Below are 22759 nucleotides of genomic sequence, written 5' to 3' on the forward strand. Positions count from 1 at the left end.
CTTTTTATGAAACAAGATTCAATAATATTCCTGTCGACCATGGACTTGCTTGATACTACTTTCTCAACTTTTTGAAAATCAATTGGATGGTTAAAATCTCTTACATGAATAAATAGAGCATTGGAATCTTGTCCAGTTCTAATGCTATATTTATGTTGTTTTAATCAATAATATGAATATTTACTTTGGTTTATATAAATTAGATCCATTTATAATTAATAGAATTTGGGAAAGAATTTAATAATACACTGGACAAATAATAATTTTTAAAATTTTCTTGGGTAGAATAGTTTGTTGGTGGGTTGTGCGAAGGACCTGTCCAGTTGGGCCGGCGCGCGTCAGGTGTTTAACCGTTGTGGGATCTGATAGTGAGGTGTTGGCCAGACCCCCTTATATACCTTCCTTAGATGCTTTACTTTCATAGTTCCTTGATAATGTGAGTAGTCACGAAAGCACTTGGAATTTCTCTATTCTTTCACAGTGGTTGTTTTGCATATATATATATATATATATATATATATATATATATATATATATATATATATAATGTATATGTATATACAAGGAATTCGCGAGAGCAGGCGAAATGTACACAAACAACGATCTCTGACTGAAGGAGACTCGAACCTACGAACCTTGGAACAAGGTACGCAGTGCTATACCAAACTCACCACACTGAACCAATACCTTCGACTCCAGCTTGCGCTAGACTTTGATCCTGAAAGCTGGCTGCCTTGGATCAAAGTCTAGCGCAAGCTGGACTCCAAAGTATTGGTCCAGTGTGGTGAGTTTGGTATAACACTGCGTACCTTGTTCCAAAGTTCGTAGGTTCGAGTCTCCTTCAGCCAGAGATCAGTGTTTATATATATATATATATATATATATATATATATATATATATATATATATATATATATATATATATATAAGCAAGAACTAATTTCATTCTCCTCCCGTTTGGATACCAGTCTCATGAGCAGTACACTTATTAATGCATCTTCAGAACAGTTAGTTTTTAAGCAAATAATACTGTGACCAGCCGGAGACAGAACCCGAGTTAGACATATGTACATGCAAACATATATACATACATATACATTTATACATATATACGCCCCTCTTGACCACTCTATTCTTTTACCTATCAATAGCTCTTGTTTTTTACTACTGGTTGCTCTAGGGGCTCAAAAACCTTATGGCGTGATAATGGCAGTATCATGTGCTAGCAGCTGTTGCAGGACTGCACAAGTGATTGCCTCTACCTCTGTTTATAAATGCGGACCTCGTCTGCGTTTTTACTCCTGTCGACACAGTCTCAGAAGATGGTTGACTGGCATCACCATCTAATCCCAAACCTCCACACATGTACTTAACCGTCCTTCTTCTGTTATCATCGTGCATACACCCTTTCCTCACCTACATATTTTCACGTTATGTGTAATACTTTATGTGAAGTGCTAAACCAGTGTGGGATATATAAATCAGTGTAGGATATAATGAAGAGTTAAAAGCTTGATCCTCAGTAATTGTACTCAGCTGTATTAGTAATCCAAGCCATTAGAGAGGGAGAGAAGGGGCTTTACACATACCAGGATAAGAGTATCGGTGACTAGTGCGTGGCATGGTATCGGGTTGCCCTGTGCCCCTGGGTACCACAGGTTGAACCAGTCTCTGGGGGTTGAGGGTGACGGTGCCAGGGAGCCTCAGTGTGCTCCACACAGGTCCTTAATACTGTTGGATCCCTTACAGTTTCTCCGCCACCACCTCAGTACCAACCATGTGCTCTCCGATACTGAAGACACAATTATAAGAAGTATGCGCGCGCAACCTCAAAATTCCTCTAATATCCGACTGGATTGCAGTGTTTAAAATTCCATATTTAAAAAATGTTGTGTTACACGGAAAAATAATTACAAACATTATCTTCGGCAACTAAATTATACCTCCAGCAACATCAAGGTAAGTGTGTCTTACTTTTCAACTAATGCTCTATTACGTGCGTATTAACGACATTTCGCTCACGTAGTGTGTATGCAAAATGCCGTACTGAAGCACAAAAGTGATATCTGTGATAAGCCAAAAGGAGAGGTTATGCAAGTAGATGTAGTATTGTCGCCACAAAGAGCCTTCTTCAGTAAACTACATCGATCACGAAATTAAGTGGAGTTAGCCAGGAGATTCAGAAAGTATTGGAGGAATCAGCCTGCACATGTTTTTTTCCAAGGCAAGCTCTGTTTGACGGAGTATTTTGCCGAAAGTCATTGTCAGATAGAGAGTTAAATGCTACCTTGACACAAAAGGCATGTGACAGTATCTTGAAGGCCAGTAAAACTAGAGGCAGTGATAAAACTGTTGATCTTGGCCCGGTTGTACATAAGAAGTGCAGAGATGATTGTACCAACCATAGATAAAGGAAGACGATCGTAAGTTTTGCAAACTCTTGATGAACATATATTATGTTGTGCATTGGACTGATAGCACAAAGTCTCTAAGAAACATGGTTAATGGGGCAGCTGCACATGCCACTGGGAATCTCCACACTGACCAAAATGTTTGTCAGAAAATTTTATAATAAGCGACACAAAAATGTGGTTACCTACTCAATTGAAAAGAAGCGCTAAGCCCTGACAATGAGATGACGTGAGTGTACAGGTGACGGATGGGCAATTATGTTGACTGCTAGACTTCATCACCAGCTTAGTAAGCTTTAATAAGCTTCGAGGGGACAATATAAATGTCTAATACCTCAAATTTATGTCTGATCATTTTGAAATCGGTGAGCAAATTCGTTATGTAAATCTAGTAGTAACAAAAGTTATCCTTACAATATGCAACAGAGTAGAAAAGTACGCTAACTGCATATTTTCTTTTCGACGAGATTAAAACAATTTTGTCATACGTGGGAAGATTCATGCACTTTTGTTTCATGACCAAAAACACAACAATCTCGGCTCTCAGTTACCATACCTTTCTTTCATTTTACATTTGAGTGATGTAGAACATGTGGGAGTTCGGATCCAAGGTAACAAAACAAGCTGACACAAGACCAGATACTTACAGTTGCCAGGTGGGAGACGGTCGCTAAGGTAACCTCTTCCTTCCTCTTGGACCAGAAAGCCAACACAGTAAATAAGACAAGAAACCCATTTGCTTTGAAATCAAACTAAAATACATACCTAGTCAGCTTTGTGGGGCAAGCTGAGGTGCTTATGAATTCCAGATTAAACGTGGAGGATGCCAACATGGCAGGGAACCAGGCTCTTGTTTCCTTGAATAATGATGATAAGAATGAGATGCTTGATGATCTGAGGCTTCGCAGGTGTTGAGAGAAAGCACAAAGAGTAGCAACAGTTGCGCCACACACACTGCTGCTGAATACTACAGACTCCAAGTTTATCAAGAGATTTAAGTTTGGCTGGACTATGATCAAGTGCCTACGGATAAATGGGGTTAAACAAGTGAAGGAAAAAAAGCGCTGATTTTGACGGACAATCGTCCAGCACCACAGAAGCTACAAAATAATAAAAAAAGTGAACAAATATTTAAGGACTCACTAAACTTATGAAACCTGAAAATGCTGGTTTTTAATACTTCCCAATTTTCCTTTCTGAATCATTATTCCATTTCGAATTATATTCCTGTAAAAACTTTTTTAAGACACGAGAATTTGGATACCTCCTATGAGCCACCAGTCCTCCCCGGCCTGAGCCACTAGACCTCTTACAGCGCTACTCTGTGATTTTGCTCTTATGTACTACTACTACTACCACAACCACCACTGCTGCTACCCTTAATGCTACTACTACTACTACCACCACCACCACCACTACTAGTGCTACCCTTAATGCTGCTACTACTACTACTACTACTACTACTACTACCACCACCACCACTATCATCACTAGTGCTACCCTTAATGCTACTACTACTACCATTGCTGTTTCTAATTCTACGACCACTACTACAACTCCCTCCTACATACGAGAGAAAAAATTTTCAAGCACTATCAGGTATCCCTTCGGGAATACATACATACACACATGTATATATATATATATATATATATATATATATATATATATACATACATATATACATACACATATATACATACATATATACATACACATATATACATATATATATATACACATATATACATATATATATATACATACACATATATACATACACATATATACATACACATATATATATATACATATATATATACATATATATATACATATATATATACATATATATATATACATATATATATACATATATATATACATATATATATACATATATATATACATATATATATACATATATATATACATATATATATACATATATATATACATATATATATACATATATATATACATATATATATACATATATATATACATATATATATACATATATATATACATATATATATACATATATATATACATATATATATACATATATATATACATATATATATACATATATATATACATATATATATACATATATATATATACATATATACATACATATATATATACATACATATATACATACATATATATATATACATATATACATACATATATATATATACATATATACATACATATATATATATACATATATACATACATATATATATACATATATACATACATATATATACATATATACATACATATATATATACATATATATATATATACATATATACATACATATATATATACATATATACATACATATATATATACATATATATATATATATATACATATATACATACATATATATATACATATATATATATATACATATATATATATACATACATATATATATACATATATATATATACATATATATATATATATATATATACATATATATATATATATATACATATATATATATATATATACATATATATATATATATACATATATATATATATATATACATAGAGACAGGAAGGACTCTGGGGGGACAGACCAGATGGGGACACCAACAAGGAATACACCAACAAGTGTTGGACGACATACATACAGATGAGGAGGAGGTGAAGAAACTGCTAAGGGACAACGATACCTCAAAGGCAATGGGACCGGACAACATCTCTCCATGGGTCCTTAGAGAGGGAGCAGATATGTTGTGCGTACCACTTACCACAATCTTCAACACATCCCTGGAAACTGGGCAACTACCTGAGGTATGGAAGACGGCAAATGTAGTTCCCATTTTCAAAAAAAGAGACAGAAAAGAGGCACTAAACTATAGACCTGTGTCATTGACGTGTATAGTATGCAAAATTATGGAGAAGATTATCAGGAGGAGAGTGGTGGAGCACCTGGAACGGAACAGGAGTATAAATGCCAACCAGCACGGATTCACGGAAGGCAAATCGTGTGTCACAAACCTTCTGGAGTTTTATGATAAAATAACAGAAGTAAGACAAGAGAGAGAGGGGTGGGTTGATTGCATCTTCTTGGACTGCAAGAAGGCCTTTGACACAGTTCCTCACAAGAGATTAGTGCAGAAGCTAGAGCATCAGGCGCATATAACAGGAAGGGCACTGCAATGGATCAGAGAATACCTGACAGGGAGGCAACAACGAGTCATGGTACGTAATGATGTATCACAGTGGGCACCTGTGACGAGCGGGGTCCCACAGGGGTCGGTCCTAGGACCAGTGCTATTTTTGGTATATGTGAACGACATGACGGAAGGGTTAGACTCAGAAGTGTCCCTGTTTGCAGATGATGTGAAGTTAATGAGGAGAATTAAATCTGATGAGGACCAGGCAGGACTTCAAAGAGACCTGGACAGACTGGACACCTGGTCCAGCAAATGGCTTCTCGAATTTAATCCTGCCAAATGCAAAGTCATGAAGATAGGGGAAGGGCACAGAAGACCACAGACAGAGTATAGGCTAGGTGGCCAAAGACTGCAAACCTCACTCAAGGAGAAAGATCTTGGGGTGAGTATAACACCGAGCATGTCTCCGGAAGCACACATCAATCAGATAACTGCTGCAGCATATGGGCGCCTGGCAAACCTGAGAACAGCATTCCGACACCTTAGTAAGGAATCATTCAAGACACTGTACACCGTGTATGTCAGGCCCATACTGGAGTATGCAGCACCTGTTTGGAACCCGCACTTGATAAAGCACGTCAAGAAACTAGAGAAAGTACAAAGGTTTGCAACAAGGTTAGTTCCAGAGCTAAGGGGAATGTCCTATGAAGAAAGATTAAGGGAAATCGGCCTGACGACACTGGAGGACAGGAGGGTCAGGGGAGACATGATAACGACATATAAAATACTGCGTGGAATAGACAAGGTGGACAAGGACAGGATGTTCCAGGGAGGGGACACAGAAACAAGAGGCCACAATTGGAAGTTGAAGACACAAATGAGTCAGAGAGATAGTAGGAAGTATTTCTTCAGTCATAGAGTTGTAAGGCAGTGGAATAGCCTAGAAAATGACGTAGTGGAGGCAGGAACCATACACAGTTTTAAGACGAGGTTTGATAAAGCTCATGGAGCGGGGAGAGAGAGGGTCTAGTAGCAACCGGTGAAGAGGCGGGGCCAGGAGCTAGGACTCGACCCCTGCAACCACAAATAGGTGAGTACATATATATATACATACATATATATATATACATACATATATATATACATACATATATATATACATACATATATATATACATACATATATATAATATATATATATATACATACATATATATATACAGACATATATCTATACATACAGATATATATACATACATAGATATATACCTACATATATATATACATACATATATATGTATGTATAATATATATATATATTATACATATATATATATATATATATATATATATATATATATATATATATATATATATATATATATACAATATATATTATATATTTATATATATATATATAATAATATATATAATGAAAAATTATTATTATAATCAAAAAGAAATATGAAAAAGAACCCTATCACTCTAGAGAAGTTTAAATAGTTTGATGGGCGAGTAATGAAAGTGGACGTTATATTTAAGAATTTAGCTAATCTTCCATTGGCCGTTCTGGCCTCGTAGGATACTTTATTTCTAAATGGATCAAATTACTCAAAATAATGAATTTTTCTTTTTCAAGCTCACCATTCAAACTTATTACGTCATGTCAGCCTTCTTTTATGTCAAATCCTTCTCCAGTGCTCTGTTCAGCGGTCAATTGTGTGCACTTGCTATAAGATTCTTTTATCTTTGTTCTGGATCTCTACCACTTAAATTTGGAAATTTTAAGTGCTTTAGGTTCTAATTTCCGTACAAAAAAGTGTCAAAGCTTTCAGCTCTACTCTGGACAGTTACCGTCAAATGCTATCTCATTTAGATTACTTTTTTCCGGTTAAGTTTCAGTTAGACACAAAATGTTAGGTTTCTTCTCATTTATAATATAATTATTCGTTTTATGTTTGTAGGAACAGCAACAAAAGCATCAACAGCAACAGAAACAGTAGTAGCAACAACAGCAGCCGTAGTAGCAACAACAGTAGTAGCAGCAACAACATACGCAACAGCAGCAGTAGCGACAACAGACGCAAAATCATCAGCAGTAGCAGCAATAGCAACTACAGCAGCAACAGGAACAGAGCAATACTAGCAACAGCAACAGAGTAACACTAGCAACACAAACAGCAAGAGAGCAACACTAGCAACACCAACAGAGTAACACTAGCAACAGCAACAGAGCAACAACAACAGGCAGCAGCAGAAAACTTTTACCATGGTACCCAGACACCTTCTGTGCTTTCTTATTACAGGTAAGATTTATTTATTTATTCTCTCCCCCCCCCTTTGTTTACGTAGATGCTTACCACTGCCAGTACATTGTTCCCGGCTTTGATTATGTAGATGCCTGCGACTGTCAGTCAATGTTAAATTCTATGAGACATGCCCTGCAAGAATATGCTATTGTATTTTGTGTTTCAGCGGCCGATCTAGCGGTGAGCCAGCCGGGAAGTGTTGCCGAGGATGCTGGCTATTCTGATAGTGAAGGAAGCACTGAATCTTCAAGTGAGAGTGCCTCTACGGTAAGTGCCATCAAGAATAACGCTAGTGCCATAAGATCAATGTCACCTCCGAGTCACAACTTAGGTGTCATTATTGGTAAAAATACTGTCACTGCCGCCTTTTACAAGATAAATACTGTATATAATATAATGGTTAAGAGCAAAACAAAACTTTCACTTTTAATTTGTTAACTGTGAATTGTTCGAGCCATGACAGTGCCAATTTTATTATTCTTGGCATCAGTGACTAATTTCTGTCTAGCCATAAATTACAGCATGAAAAATGTTTCTTCTTCGTGCGAATATTTTTATTATATTAATATTCATCTATGCACATTTATATGCATTAGTAAAGATGAAAACATAATGTCAGGACTGAACTGAGGTTTGATTCTCATTGTCCACCAGAATCATGCAACGAGACAAGATGTAAATGCGAAAACTGCGAACTTCAACACTAGTCCAGCTGTCGCCTCTCCGCCGTCCTCATTACCGGAATCCTCAGTGGTTTCGACATTGCTCCCACCATTCACACTGATTTCTTCCACCTCTCGTCTCACCAGCAGCCAGGGAAATTCTGACACGTTATCAACGGCTGTTATTCCCACCGGAGCAGTAACTCAAGCTTATACACCAGACGACCGATCTTCTATGCTTATTCGTGGAGATTTACCTCCTTTCACGGAGTCTGAGGAGAGACTTGAGGATATTTCTGGCCTCCTTTTCTCTCCTCGTGCGGATGTAATTTTTACGCCCAATAACGAGCCTCCTGAAAGCACACCCAAAACCACTGAAGAAAGTTTAAGAGATGTTATGCCATCACAAGATCTTGAAGTTGAAATTACAGTTCCAACAAGTACTGTGGCAATGAATGACAATACGATTGATTTAACTAGTATGAAGGAATACAATGATGTTACTGTCGCTATCAGTACAATAACTAAATTTATGGCAACTACAATTACTGATTTTGATCTGCGCGAAGAAAGTTTCACAGAAACTGTGACAGAAAATAGTAAATTTGTAGCCACTGATTTATTTACCGACAGCGTTACCTCACACACCTCATTGTCACGTGAGTTACAGAGCAGCTGGGTCTGGTTCTTCATCGTCCTCAGAGGTAATTGTCTCCTCATCAATATGGACAATTCGAATGTTCTTGTCTCTGACTTCATTACGTCTTTTACATTGTTGCTGTTGTATAACAAAGACAATATTGTTGTCAACTCGCTAACGTGCTCAGGTGACACAATGAATGTCAACATGTCAGTCGGCTCAGCCTCTTCCCCAAACTTTGAAGAAGATCTGAAGACTCTCCTCTCTCACAAAAACCTTCGGATTGATCTACACAACGCCTCCTTCTACATAGAATCTTATGAAACTAAGCGAACTTTAATTTTCGAAACTAAATCTGACTTGGAAAAGGAGCATTTCGGAATGTTGTACTTGATCCTTGGAAGTGTAGGGGTGTCACTTCTATGCACTGTATTTGCGGGAATATTTTTCGTCATCTACAAGCGCTACCAGTTGAAGAGGGCCAGGTTTAATGTCGATGCGTCAGATAAAAGATTGTCTCAGTCCCCGAGAAGTCTTCACCACAAAATGGAAATGGACCACACTGTCAGGTTCTCCGATACCCTCACCTACAGCGTTAACATATATAAAAGCTGCAGTGACCTGAGGTCCCCGGATTTTTACGACCAGTATGGCTCCATAGACTCAAAAACCAACAGTCCCAAAGCTTTAACCAACGCGAAAGTGAAGGAGAAGAAAAATCTAAGCAACTGGGGTTCGAATAGCTTTAAAGGTAACCACCAGGATACGTGGTTGGGGAACGCAAGTATCTCCGGCGAAGAGATCAACACACTCACAAATGTCAATACTATAAACTCCTTCAAGAACGACACAACAGAGCAAGAGGAAGAGTGTTTGAACCCTCTGTTCAGGGAGAATCAATACATTCCCAGACTGGGAAAGTCAACAATACGGGAAGAAAACATTCCTGTTCCTTCGTCGTGCCCACCCACTCCGGCTATTACAAATGATGTTTTGAGGAGAATGGATGACCTCATCTCCAAGCCTTTCTCAAGCAGCATCCCTAACATCAGTACCAAACCCCGCGCTAACTTGGACTGCACATGCTCCACTATACCCTCAACTCCATTCACTAATAAAACCGCCGCCGCCACCACTGCTACTGTCAACTCAGATGTCTCTTCACCTTCCTACACCACCACTACAACTTCCTCCAACACTGCTAGCCAGAGAGTCGCACCAAGAACTGCGACCTCTGCAGAGAACCTCTGCCTCACACGTATAACCTTCCTGGGTATGGAGAACATGTCCTTTAGGATGGAGACAGACTTGTAATCTGTTTCCCGAGACATTTTCAACACATTTAAGAAAATACTTTGTCTAATAAATATAAGTATGAATGTTTATACATATATCAGTCATGTATGTGTCAGTGTCTAAACGTTTTACCATAAAGCAAATGCCATTAAAAATTACAATATCAAGCGTGAAAGGGCCTATACAAGACCAACACATCAATGCTTCATCAGACCACTCATAGGAGTCACTGAAACACATCAATGACACTTTGGATAGGGCTTGCTCTACAAGACTATTACCAAGCCTACTTCAGTGCACTTTTATTATATGTTTATATAAATATTTGACACCAACCTCAGCCGGTTAGCTGAACTTGAGTTCTAAATGAGAGTTTGGGATATTTGCTTTTTAGAGTGACTGTCGTATCTAAGCACCTCTGGCAAGACAGTGATGGTGTGAATGATGGCAAAAATTTTAAATTTTTGGGGTCATCCTACCTCGGTGTGAAATGGCTACTTTTTTGCTGTTGATGTTATACTTTTGGGAGATTCTAAAGAGAAGTTGCGAAGTTTAGTGGACGAGTTTGATAGTGTGTGCAAAGAAAGTTGAAAGTGAACATGGATAAGAGTAAGATGATGAGACTATCAAACGATTTAGATAAGGAAAAATTTGATATCACATTGGACGGAGGGAGTATGGAAGAAGGGAAGAAGTGAATGTGTTCAGATATTTAGGAGTAGACTTGTCAGCGGATGGGCTTATGATGAACGAGGTAAACCATAGAATTGAAGGAAAAATGTGGGTGGTGCATTGAGGTATCTGTGGAGGCAAAGAACGTTATCCATGGAGACAAAGAAGGGAATGTACGAGACTATACTGGTACCAACACTCTTATATGGGTGTAAATGCTGCAGCAAGGAGGAGGCTGGAGGCAGTGGAGACGTCGTGTCTACGGCCAATGTGTGGTGTAAATATTGTGCAGGGAATTCGTATTGTGGAATTAGGAGGATGTGTGGAGTTACTAAAAGTATTATTCAGAGGGCTGAGGAAGGGTTGTTGAGGTGGTGTGGTCATTTAGAAAGGATGGAGCAAAATAGGATAACTTGGAGGGTGTATAAATCTGTAGCGGAGGGAAGTAAGGATAGTGGTTGTCCTAGGAAAAGGTAGAGGCTAAAAGAGGTTTCGTGTGAAAGGGGCTTGGACATACAGCAGACATGTCTACAGGTAAGCGTGTTAGATAGGAGTGAGTGGAGAAGAATGGTTTTGGCACTTGACAGGCTGTTGAAGTATAAGCAGGGTAATATTTTGTGAAGGGATTCAGGGAAACTGGTTAGTCGGACTTGAATCCTGGAGGTGGGAAGTACAATGCCTGCACTTTAGAGGAGGAGTTTATATTTCCTGTTTGGAGTGACAGATGAACTATCGTATCTGTGCGCCTCTGCAAAGACAGTGATTATGTGTGAATGATAGTGAATGTTTTTTTTTTTTTTGGGGGGGGATCACCCTGTCTCGGTGGGAGACGGCCGATGTGATATATATATATATATATATATATATATATATATATATATATATATATATATATATATATATGTATATATATATATATATATATATTATATGTATATATATATATATATATATATATAATGTGTGTGTGTGTGTGTGTGTGTGTGTGTGTGTGTGTGTGTGTGTGTGTGTGTGTGTGTATTGGCAGCAGAATGCAAGACCACAGCTAACTCCATATTTGTATACTTTAGATCTTCGTGTCTGGTCGCGACTCGCCAAGGCTCTACCGTACCGTCCGCTGGTTCAACCCACTGGTAGGTCGACGCTCATCCTCTGCTCGGCCACTCACTCAAACAACTGCATGTTGTTAATAATATTAAAAATGTTTAAAAGACATTGTCTTACAACCCCGAAGGCGTATTGATGACAATAATAACGCATTTCTATAATTTATTTTTTTAACTTATGCTTGTGAATATGCTGGAGCGGCTTCAGGGTATGGCACTTGTTGGAGCATGTATCGCCATATTAATAATAGTGGCATAGCACGATACAATTTTTGATTTTAGTCTATGATAGAATTAGCTTAGGATTAATTAGTAGAAAGCATCATTTAGCTCTTCAAATCAAAAGCCTTTCATTACCTCAGCAGCACTACGCTCAAGGGAAGTGTTGACCTTTATTACCTAGATTTACAGTGATGATAGTGTTGTTAGGTCAAGAATATTTACCCAGTGGGTGAGCGTTCATTACAGTCAAGTGACTTATACACCACTCATTTTGTATTTAATTTCCTTGGATTCACTGCTATTGTATATTACGTCACAATTATCCGCCTTCAAGTCTATTACGAGTCACTTATCCATATTATTATTTTATTTAGATATTTTGTCGCTATTAGTGAACATTGTTCAATTCACTATTCCCTAACTGTGCCGGCCCCAAATTTAACTAACGATAATGCTTTTTGAACTGACATCAGTATCGTTAATATATACATTGAGATGAGGAACATACTGAGCTGTTTTAATATTGTCTTCCAGGCCGAACACTAGACCAAATACCCAGTGATGTTGATTCACTTACGTGAATTACATGCACATATTTTATGGAATGCCTACGGAGACTACTTGCCCACTTGGGGCATGGGTATCCACTCTGACTTAAGCAGTATTAACACATTATGCCACAAGTATTGACACATTATACCAGGGCATTGACTTCTGAGAAATTCTGAAAAGGGAATTATCAAAAGCTTTTCTAATTCTAGGTCAAATTTATCGCCCGCTGTGAACCGTCAGCGATACTGAATATGAAAATATCTAGGTGACAGCCAAACCCGTAGGGGTCATACAGTGCCTGGGGAATGGAACGCATTCAGGTTTGATGCAAGGAAGAAGAGAGCAGGTTGCTTCCTTGGATCTAGAGCCCCTCACCAATTTCAAGAAACTTCCCTCCAGGAGTCAGTGATACGGAAGATATCGCTGAAGAAGTAAAGATTTTTCTAAATTTTTTTTTTTTAAATCCATGTTGGAATTCTTGTAGCAGTTGACGCCTTCCAGTGGGGTGCCTTGATGCTGGTGAAGGGATCTTGATCCAAGGAACTTAAGCTTTCTTCATCTTCCTCAAACCGTATCTGCTTGTTTATCATTCCCCAGGTATTGTAAGACGCCATACGGGTTTACCACTCTCCCATATAATTTTGTCAGTTGGAGTCTGAGTGTTTCAGGACGTCACCACGAGTGAAAGTTTCCAGACGCTGAAGTCTCGTGTACTCATCACTAATATACACACAACAAATAATGATACATTAATACGAACAGTTCTCATATAATAAAGACAAACTGAAGTTATGGGAAACTTTATTACGCAAAGTTTCTCTCTTGCAACAAGTTACTGCAAAAGTGAAACGTTGCATGAACAAAGTTTAATATTAAAACCGCAATTAGTGTCTTTATTGCATATAATATTACATATTAAGAGAAAAAAACATTTCTAGACGCGCTCTGGACCAATTTTTGCCTAATTTTATTCATCAGATATTTTCCTTTAAAAAAAATTGTCTTTCCTGTAATAAGTTGCTGGAGTAACGATAAGTTTTTATTTTTTACATGTGAAGATAGACTGCTTGCTGCCATGATCGTCAGTATTATGCATTACTGCACGCTTACCTGCATGTCCTCTCGTCTGTTATAGTGTTCAATATTTCTCAACAGCTTTTATTAAACAGACTTGCATCCAATTACAGTGTACAACCATACTATTCTACATGATAGCTACACTGTAAGAAACGAGAGCTAGCAATGGTTCCTCTGTCATATACCATCACACTGCACTCACTCTGTAGTGTTTACTTACTTCACTCAGCGTATGTAATGTGGGCTCAAACTCTTCACATATCTCATTAACTCCTTAAAATTTACAATTTAAAGTAATTAACACATTGGACATGTTTACATACTCCGCCTCCAGTCAATATATATATATATATATATATATATATATATATATATATATATATATATATATATTTTTATTATTATCACACTGGCCGATTCCCACCAAGGCAGGGTGGCCCGAAAAAGAAAAACTTTCACCATCATTCACTCCATCACTGTCTTGCCAGAAGGGTGCTTTACACTACAGTTTTTAAACTGCAACATTAACACCCCTCCTTCAGAGTGCAGGCACTGTACTTCCCATCTCCAGGACTCAAGTCCGGCCTGCCGGTTTCCCTGAACCCCTTCATAAATGTTACTTTGCTCACACTCCAACAGCACGTCAAGTGTTAAAAACCATTTGTCTCCATTCACTCCTATCAAACACGCTCACGCATGCCTGCTGGAAGTCCAAGCCCCTCGCAAACAAAACCTCCTTTACCCCCTCCCTCCAACCTTTCCTAGGCCGACCCCTACTCCGCCTTCCTTCCACTACAGACTGATACACTCTTGAAGTCACTCTGTTTCGCTCCATTCTCTCTACATGTCCTAACCACCTCAACAACCCTTCCTCAGCCCTCTGAACAACAGTTTTGGTAATCCTGCACCTCCTCCTAACTTCCAAACTACGAATTCTCTGCATTATATTCACACCACACATTGCCCTCAGACATGACATCTCCACTGCCTCCAGCCTTCTCCTCGCTGCAACATTCATCACCCATGCTTCACACCCACATAAGAGCGTTGGTAAAACTATACTCTCATACATTCCCCTCTTTGCCTCCAAGGACAAAGTTCTTTGTCTCCACAGACTCCTATATATATATATATATATATATATATATATATATATATATATATATATATATATATATATATATGCAAAACAACCACTCTGAAAGAATAGAGAAATTCCAAGCGCTTTCGTGATTACTCACATTATCAAGGAACTATGAAAGTAAAGCATCCAAGGAAGCTATATAAGGGGTCTGGCCGGCACCTCACTATCAGATCCCACAACGGTTAAAACACCTGACGCGCGCCGACCCAACTTGGATAGGTCCTTAGCACAACTGACCCACAAACTATTCTACCCAAGAAAATTTAAAAATTATTATTTGTCCAGTGTATTATTAAAGTCTTCCCAAATTCTATTAATTATAAATGGATCTAATTTATATAAACCAAAGGAAATATTCATATTATTGTCAAAACTGCTTTTTATGAAACAAGATTCAATTATATTCCTGTCGACCATGGACTTGCTTGATACTACTTTCTCAACTTTTTGAAAATCAATTGGATGGTTAAAATCTCTTACATGAATAAATAGAGCATTGGAATCTTGTCCAGTTCTAATGCTATATTTATGTTGTTTTAATCTTAGTTCGAGATTTTTACCAGTTTGACCGTAATAAACTTTATCGCAAATTTTACAAGGAATCTTATAGACACATCCATCAGCATTTTGGGGGGAATTCTTTATCAAAAGTTTTTTTACTGTATCTAGATTTTGGAATACAACTTTAATATTAAAAGTCTTAAGAAGAGAAGGCATATCAACCAAGTTTTCATGGTAAGGGAGAACCAACATATTTTTAGTTGAATAAGGCTGGTTGTCCCTTTTTGGATTGTAAAAAGTATTTCTAGCAACTTTAAAAGATTTATCAATTACATTTCTTGGGTATTTTAAATCATTACCTATTTCATAAATTTTAGATATTTCCTCATCTATGAACTCAGGACTACAAATTCGTAAAGCTCTCAAAAACACCTGTTTACTGTGATCTTATTGCATATATATATATATATATATATATATATATATATATATATATATATATATATATATATATATATATATATATATATATATATATATATAATATATAAATATATAAGAGAGAGAGAGAGAGAGAGAGAGAGAGAGAGAGAGAGAGAGAGAGAGAGGAACGCATGGTAGTAGTGGTGGTGGTTGGGTTATGGTGACTGTAGTAGAGTGGTGTAAAAGCAATGTTATTTTTCTGAAATATTTTAAATATTTAATTTTAGGATATTGAATATTCAACTGGCAGTTTGTTTTATCCATGTTATTATTTTCTTATATAATTAAATTTAGGATCAAGTAGCGAAAGTTGTATGTGTAGGTGACACAGTGAAGCACTGTACACACACCTCGACCACAGCACTTACTTGGTATGTTAACTTTAAACCTATTGACTGTATAAACGTCAGTAAGACTGCATATCACCTGCACACCTCCATTCAAGACGTAATGAACCCATACCAAAAGGATCAAACTCTCAACCTGGATTTATTAACTACTTGATCCCTTTCCATCCATAACAGAAATCCTTTACCAACACACGGATTAAAAAATATTAAAGAAAACGCAATTATTCTTAAATGTTCATTTAAAAATACAAAGCCTGTGGCATTTTTTTCAGGGAAGCAGAAGCCGGCCTAGATGGAGGTCAGCGAGACTGACCAGTTATGCCATGGGGTCAAGGATTCATGACCCTATACAGTATTTACACCTCACAGATTAGGTGTTAATTTTTCATGCTTTCTCGCAATTAAGAATAACTTGGTTTTTTGTACCACTTAGACGCAATGCTTAGACATAAAAATGCACAGTATTTTACTTACAGGTGATTTATTATTGTGCCCACCGTGTATGTACTAAACTCCATTTGCATAAAGTGCAATATTTTTAACATTTTTTTAATTCCCCATTCCTTATTAGAGGGACGTGCTAGTTATACTGCATATCGGGACATGTTACAAATATGGTTCGTTCCACAACTACGGGAGATAGATCAATAATCAACAGAAAGATGTACCTACACCTGGAGACCTGGAGTTTACCTGGAGAGAGTACCGGGGGTCAACGCCCCCGCGGCCCGGTCCGTGACCAGGCCTACACATTAGTTATATTTCTGGGTTCGAAAATATCTTAGTTATCCATGTAGTGGACGATGGCCTAGTCGAGTCTCGTACATGTCCCTCGAAGTCCTGACCTGACATGCAATAATTCACTCTAGAATCTGGTGAAGGAGCAAGATTTTTCCCAACTACGGTTAATTCATGTGGAGGGCTTAAACGCAGTTATCGGCGATTATTTTATAACACTCAACTTTCAGTCCCCTTACCTGGAGTTTGTGCTTCGATGCACTGAATTTAAGCTACTCTCTTCTTTCTTGGATCGGGCATTATTGCCTCTCATTTCCACAGGTGCTTTATGACCCATACTGATTTAGCGCTTCTCCCAATGAATATAATCATCGCTCAATGCAGTTGAAGCAGTTCGGTTAGACCCTCATTCTATGCACACATGTGCTGTAAATTCTCTCTAAAGAGACTGTGTATCCGCCATCCAAACTCGGTGTTGACAAGCCATGGTTTGCAGTGTGGCAACGCCATGGTTTGCAGTTTGGACAAGCTGCTGGCTTTCAGTATGGCAGATCACTGCTAACAGGCCGCATGCGACTCGTTTGCTCTTTCAGTGTAACTCAGATACAATATTCTGAAGAGAAAATAAACCTATATATAATTTCGCTAGCTTCAGTGAATGAGTAAACCAGCCGTGATGAGTAAAATACTTCGAGTGTAAACTGCCACTCAGACTTCCTACATTAATTATCTAGCAATAAAACCTACTGCATTATCTACCACTTGGACCTGCTGCATCATCTATCAGAGGGGCCCCAGACGAAGGACTTCCTTTATAACAAAACGTAATAAAAAAATTGTTTAATTAATAAAAGAAATTAACGAATAAAGTGTGTGTGGGGGCATCAGAAAATAGAAAGGTTCCCCCCCCCCCGCCATCCTTACTCCCTATGAATAGCTTAACTATTTCTGGTTAGCGTCAGTTTAGAGGTAAATGACCTGACAGGTTCAGTGTAATAGTCAACTGATACAGAGATTAAAAAAAAAATGAGGCTAAGAACTTATCAGGGTTTACCCTCAAGACTTCAGTAGTGTGTTTGTTGAGGAAATTGTCCAGTTTGCAGCCTTTGCCAAGCTCAGGTCATGTCTCACTCCATCTCAACAGGCAGTTTTACTACATGATGAAGGGCTTACTGATACCTTTCCAGGTATCAATGTAGCCCTTAGAATATATTTGAGCATGATGGTCACTAGTTGTGTGAGAGAAAGGTCGTTCAGCAAACTGGCACTGATAAAAAATTATCTGAGGACGACAATGACCCACGAAAGACTAAGTGATCTATGCCTATTGGATGTTGAGAGCGGTGTCCTCAAGATACAGTTTGATGAGCGAAAGATTTGTCAGATGCTGAGTGTAGAAAGAAAGAGTTTTTTGCAGATATTATTATTATTAAAGATTCGCCGGTATTCTCAAGGCCCGGGTCTTTTCCAAGTGGTGGCCCGGCCTTGGCTCTCTGTCTTGGGAGTGTCTGAGACCGAAGTCTCCCATGGGAGGAGGCACAAGTGCCTCATCTTTGGGACTAAACTGTCCCCAGTCCTAGCCACAAGCTAGGCCCCTCTGGTCTGCCATCCCCGCCCCAAGGGGACTAATGGAATGACAGTCTTGTGAGCTGAGAGCTCGGGCTCAGGCACCTACCCTACCCTAAAAGGGCTGGGCATGGTGTCGATTTTTTTTTGCAGATATTGCAGTGTGATTATGTGATGCATAAATGTGATGTATGGTTTGCTAATTCCAATTACTTATGTAATGCTTGATTTGTAAATTTGGTGATTTGCTGCAGACTGGAAAGATTATGCAAGAAATTTACTTATCCCAATCTTCAAAAGTGTAATTAAATTTCTCTTTTAATGTTGTCCTATTACCTTACATACATTTTTATCCCTGTAAATGGAATACCCCATTTTTTCTATCTTTTTTTTCCTAGAATTTCTGCACCAAAGATATGAATAAACATAGGCTAGATATTATTATTCTGATGGTGTTGCATGATTGTACTAAAGTGTCCTGGGGGTGTACGTTCGTAACAGAATTAATATTTAAAATGTTCTTTAAGATCCAAGGTCAGTTAACTAAAAAGTAAAAAACAGAAAAAGCCTTTCCTGGCAGTTATAAGCTGGCCCTCTCCTAATAGGGTCAATTTTTCAAAAAAAAAAAAAGTGGGGGGATTGAATCAATTTCTTGTAGTTAGACGGTTATGGTTTCTTCCTTTTATAAATTACATTATTGTAACTTCAATGTCTAGTTGGTTGGTCGGTCGGTCGGCAGGCCCGTCCATTGGCATATTATATAAAAAATATATATAGATACCGAAAGCGTGACACCAAAGATATAAATAAATACACACCGGTAATTATTATATGGTGTAGATGGAATATATTATATGGTGTAGATGTAATATGTTACAAACCGAACATTATAGTCAAAGCTATTCTTAAAGCCAATAAAATTTAGAAACATAAAATCAGACGTCTTCTTCGAAACCTAACATATTTTTTGTCATTTCTTATTTGTAATCCAATTTAATTTCCATGTTGAGGGCCCCCCAAACCTAAAGTGCCCCGGGCTCCCCAAGGTCTAAATCCAGTCCGGCCTGCACATGCCAATAGTTGCATTTATCTTGTCCTAGTTACCGTACACCAGCAGTGAAAATTTGAAGGCCATAGAATGAAGCTTCGTATTATGAACGAATTGAAAACGAAACATTGGTTGAAGAAAAACAGTTTCAGACAACATCACCGAGGTGGGGTACCTTCACTGATACCCGCTACACAAGTATTTGCAAACACTCCTAACTTATCATAATTAACAATTTCTTAACTTAAAGTCCTGAACTTAAATAACCGGAACTTAGCTTTAATTGCAAATTATAAGTTGCGGAGCAAATCAATCAAGTGCAGACACAATCCCTCCTGGCAGCACACACTGAAAGTCAGTCGTTGTCTCACCCTGTAGACAGCGGGGAGCCAGTGTCAACACCTGAGTTGTCTTCTTGACATTCTGGCACGATGGAGCTAGCAGTCTGGTAGTTAACTTAGCCAGTACATGAATAAAGAAAATCCTACCTGTTGTGCACTGTGAATTGTACATATAGAAATAATAAGAAGACTCTTGGCATTTTCAAATAATGTTTGTATCACTATATACTATTCCTTGATATTCCTATAACGCCTGGACAATGAGAGGCAATTAGGTACAATCTAAGAATGGAAAGGGCCTCTTACCGGCATTAAGGCACCTCCCGTGAGAAGGGGGGGGGGATGAGGAGGTTATGTACAGAAAAGTACTAAACCACTGCCTGCGTCTCAAGATTATTATGTTTATTATGCACCCTATGCAACTAGATGAGCACACACACACACACACACACACACACACACACACACACACATAGATTGGAACTCACACCTAGCCAAGCACGTAAAGAAACTAGAGAAAGTGCAAAGGTTTGCAACAAGACTAGTCCCAGAGCTAAGAGGTATGTCCTATGAGGAGAGGTTAAGGGAAATCAACCTGACGACACTGGAGGACAGGAGAGATAGGGGGGACATGATAACAACATACAAAATGCTGAGACGAATTGACAAGGTGGACAAAGACAGGATGTTCCAGAGATGGGACAGCAACAAGGGGACACAGTTGGAAGTTGAAGACACAGATGAATCACAGGGATGTTAGGAAGTATTTCTTCAACCACAGAGAAGTCAGGAAGTGGAATAGTTTAGGAAGCGATGTAGTGGAGGCAGGATCCATGCATAGCTTTAAGCAGAGGTATGATAAAGCTCAAGGTTCAGGGAGAGTGACCTAGTAGCGACCAGTGAAGAGGCGGGGCCAGGAGCTTGGACTCGATCCCTGCAACCTCAACTAGGTGAGTACAACTAGGTGAGTACACACACGCATACACACACGCATACACGGGAACAGGAGCTAAGAATCGACCCCTGCTACCACAAATAGGTGAGTACACATAGCTAGGGAAGGGACTGAAGGAAGGAACACTCTACGGGAAGGAACTAAAACACATCAGAGGATGCAATGGGAGTCACAGTGGGAGGTGGAAAGGGAGAGATCAGTGTTTGTCTATGGGCTAGACGAAGCTAAATGGGAAACTTATGAAGAAAGAAAACAGGAGGAGAAAAAAGCAATTGAAGGTATCATGAAGGTGATTGGCGAGGGGGACATGACACAGGTGGCAAATTTTCGGAGAATCGGGTGGTTCACAAAGAAAGGGAATCAGCCTCTCAAAGTAATTTTCAAGGCAGAATCAACCCAAACCATGATCCTGCAGGAGAAAGCACGGCTGAGAAGCAGGCAGGAATTCATGAGTGTGTACCTCGATCGAGACAGAACACAGGAGGAAAGGAAGACGATGAAAGAGAGAGCTCAAAAACAAAAGGAGAAATGGGAGGAAATGAAAAAGGAGAGCAGAATAACCCAGGAACAAGTGGAAGGACAAGCACACCCCCCAGAAACACCTGCAGAAGGACCCCAGCCACGACACCCCCAAGGCAACTGAACAATCCAAACCAACCATCACACACCGATCCCTCTGTTCCCACCCCCCGCACCACAGTTACAGTATTAGAACAGAAGTTGAAGGTTTGGTACACAAATGCAGATGGATTAACGAATAAACATGAGGAATGGCAAGAAAGAATCAATGAGAAGTCCCCAGACATCATAGCAGTTACAGAAACAAAACTCACGGAGACAATAACAGATGCAATCTTCCCACCAGGATACTAGATCATGAGGAAAGATAGAAGGGGCAGGGGGGGAGGTGGGGTTGTTCTGCTCGTAAAAAACAGATGGAAATTCGAGAAAATGGAAGGCATAGATGAGACGGGAGAAAGAGACTACATAGTAGGTACACTTCAGTCTGGGGAACACAAGGTGGTCATTGCAGTGATGTATAATCCACCACAGAACTGCAGGAGGCCAAGAGAGGAATATGAAGAGAGCAACAGAGCAATGGTGGACACACTTGCTGAGGTGGCAAGAAGAGCTCACTCCAGCAGAGCAAAGTTGCTGGTTATGGGGGATTTCAATCACAGGGAGATTGGCTGGGAAAACCTGGAGCCACATGGGGGTCCTGAAACATGGAGAGCCAAGATGTTGGACGTGGTGCTGGAAAACCTCATGCACCAACATGTTAAGGACACTACCAGAGTGAGAGGGGAGGATGAACCAGCAAGATTGGACCTTGTGTTCACCCTGGGCAGCTCAGACATTGAGGACATCACGTATGAGAGTCCCCTAGGAGCTAGCGACCACGTGGTTCTGTGCTTTGAATATATAGTAGAGCTGCAAGTGGAGAGGGTAACAGGAGTTGAATGGGAAAAGCCTGACTATAAAAGAGGGGACTTCATAGGGTTGAGGAACTTCCTGCGAGAGGTCCCGTGGGACAGAGA

At 38.8% G+C, this 22759-nt stretch overlaps 1 protein-coding gene across 1 annotated transcript; it reads left to right on the forward strand.

Annotated features, from left to right (window-relative positions):
- The first annotated feature begins 1664 nt into the window (after positions 1–1664).
- Positions 1665–19192, forward strand: LOC128699488 (uncharacterized). The gene is made up of 6 exons (XM_070098256.1): positions 1665–1959; positions 7524–7865; positions 8035–8135; positions 8523–10443; positions 12209–12271; positions 16846–19192. Exons 2-6 carry the CDS (start codon positions 7829–7831, stop codon positions 16863–16865), a joined length of 2142 nt encoding a protein of 713 aa, XP_069954357.1. The 5' UTR covers positions 1665–1959; positions 7524–7828; the 3' UTR covers positions 16866–19192.
- The last annotated feature ends 3567 nt before the right edge of the window (positions 19193–22759 follow it).

The sequence above is a fragment of the Cherax quadricarinatus genome, chromosome 61 (genome assembly GCF_038502225.1).
Source record: "Cherax quadricarinatus isolate ZL_2023a chromosome 61, ASM3850222v1, whole genome shotgun sequence".
NCBI lineage: Eukaryota > Metazoa > Arthropoda > Malacostraca > Decapoda > Parastacidae > Cherax > Cherax quadricarinatus.

Bases quoted from the DNA above. Each gene is read 5' to 3' on its own strand.
- LOC128699488 (XM_070098256.1), top strand. From the start codon at position 7,829: ATGGTACCCAGACACCTTCTGTGCTTTCTTATTACAG. The intron at 10,444-12,208 runs GTATGGAGAACA...TGTATACTTTAG, and splicing joins CACACGTATAACCTTCCTGG to ATCTTCGTGTCTGGTCGCGA. The intron at 12,272-16,845 runs GTAGGTCGACGC...CATTTTTTTCAG, and splicing joins TCCGCTGGTTCAACCCACTG to GGAAGCAGAAGCCGGCCTAG.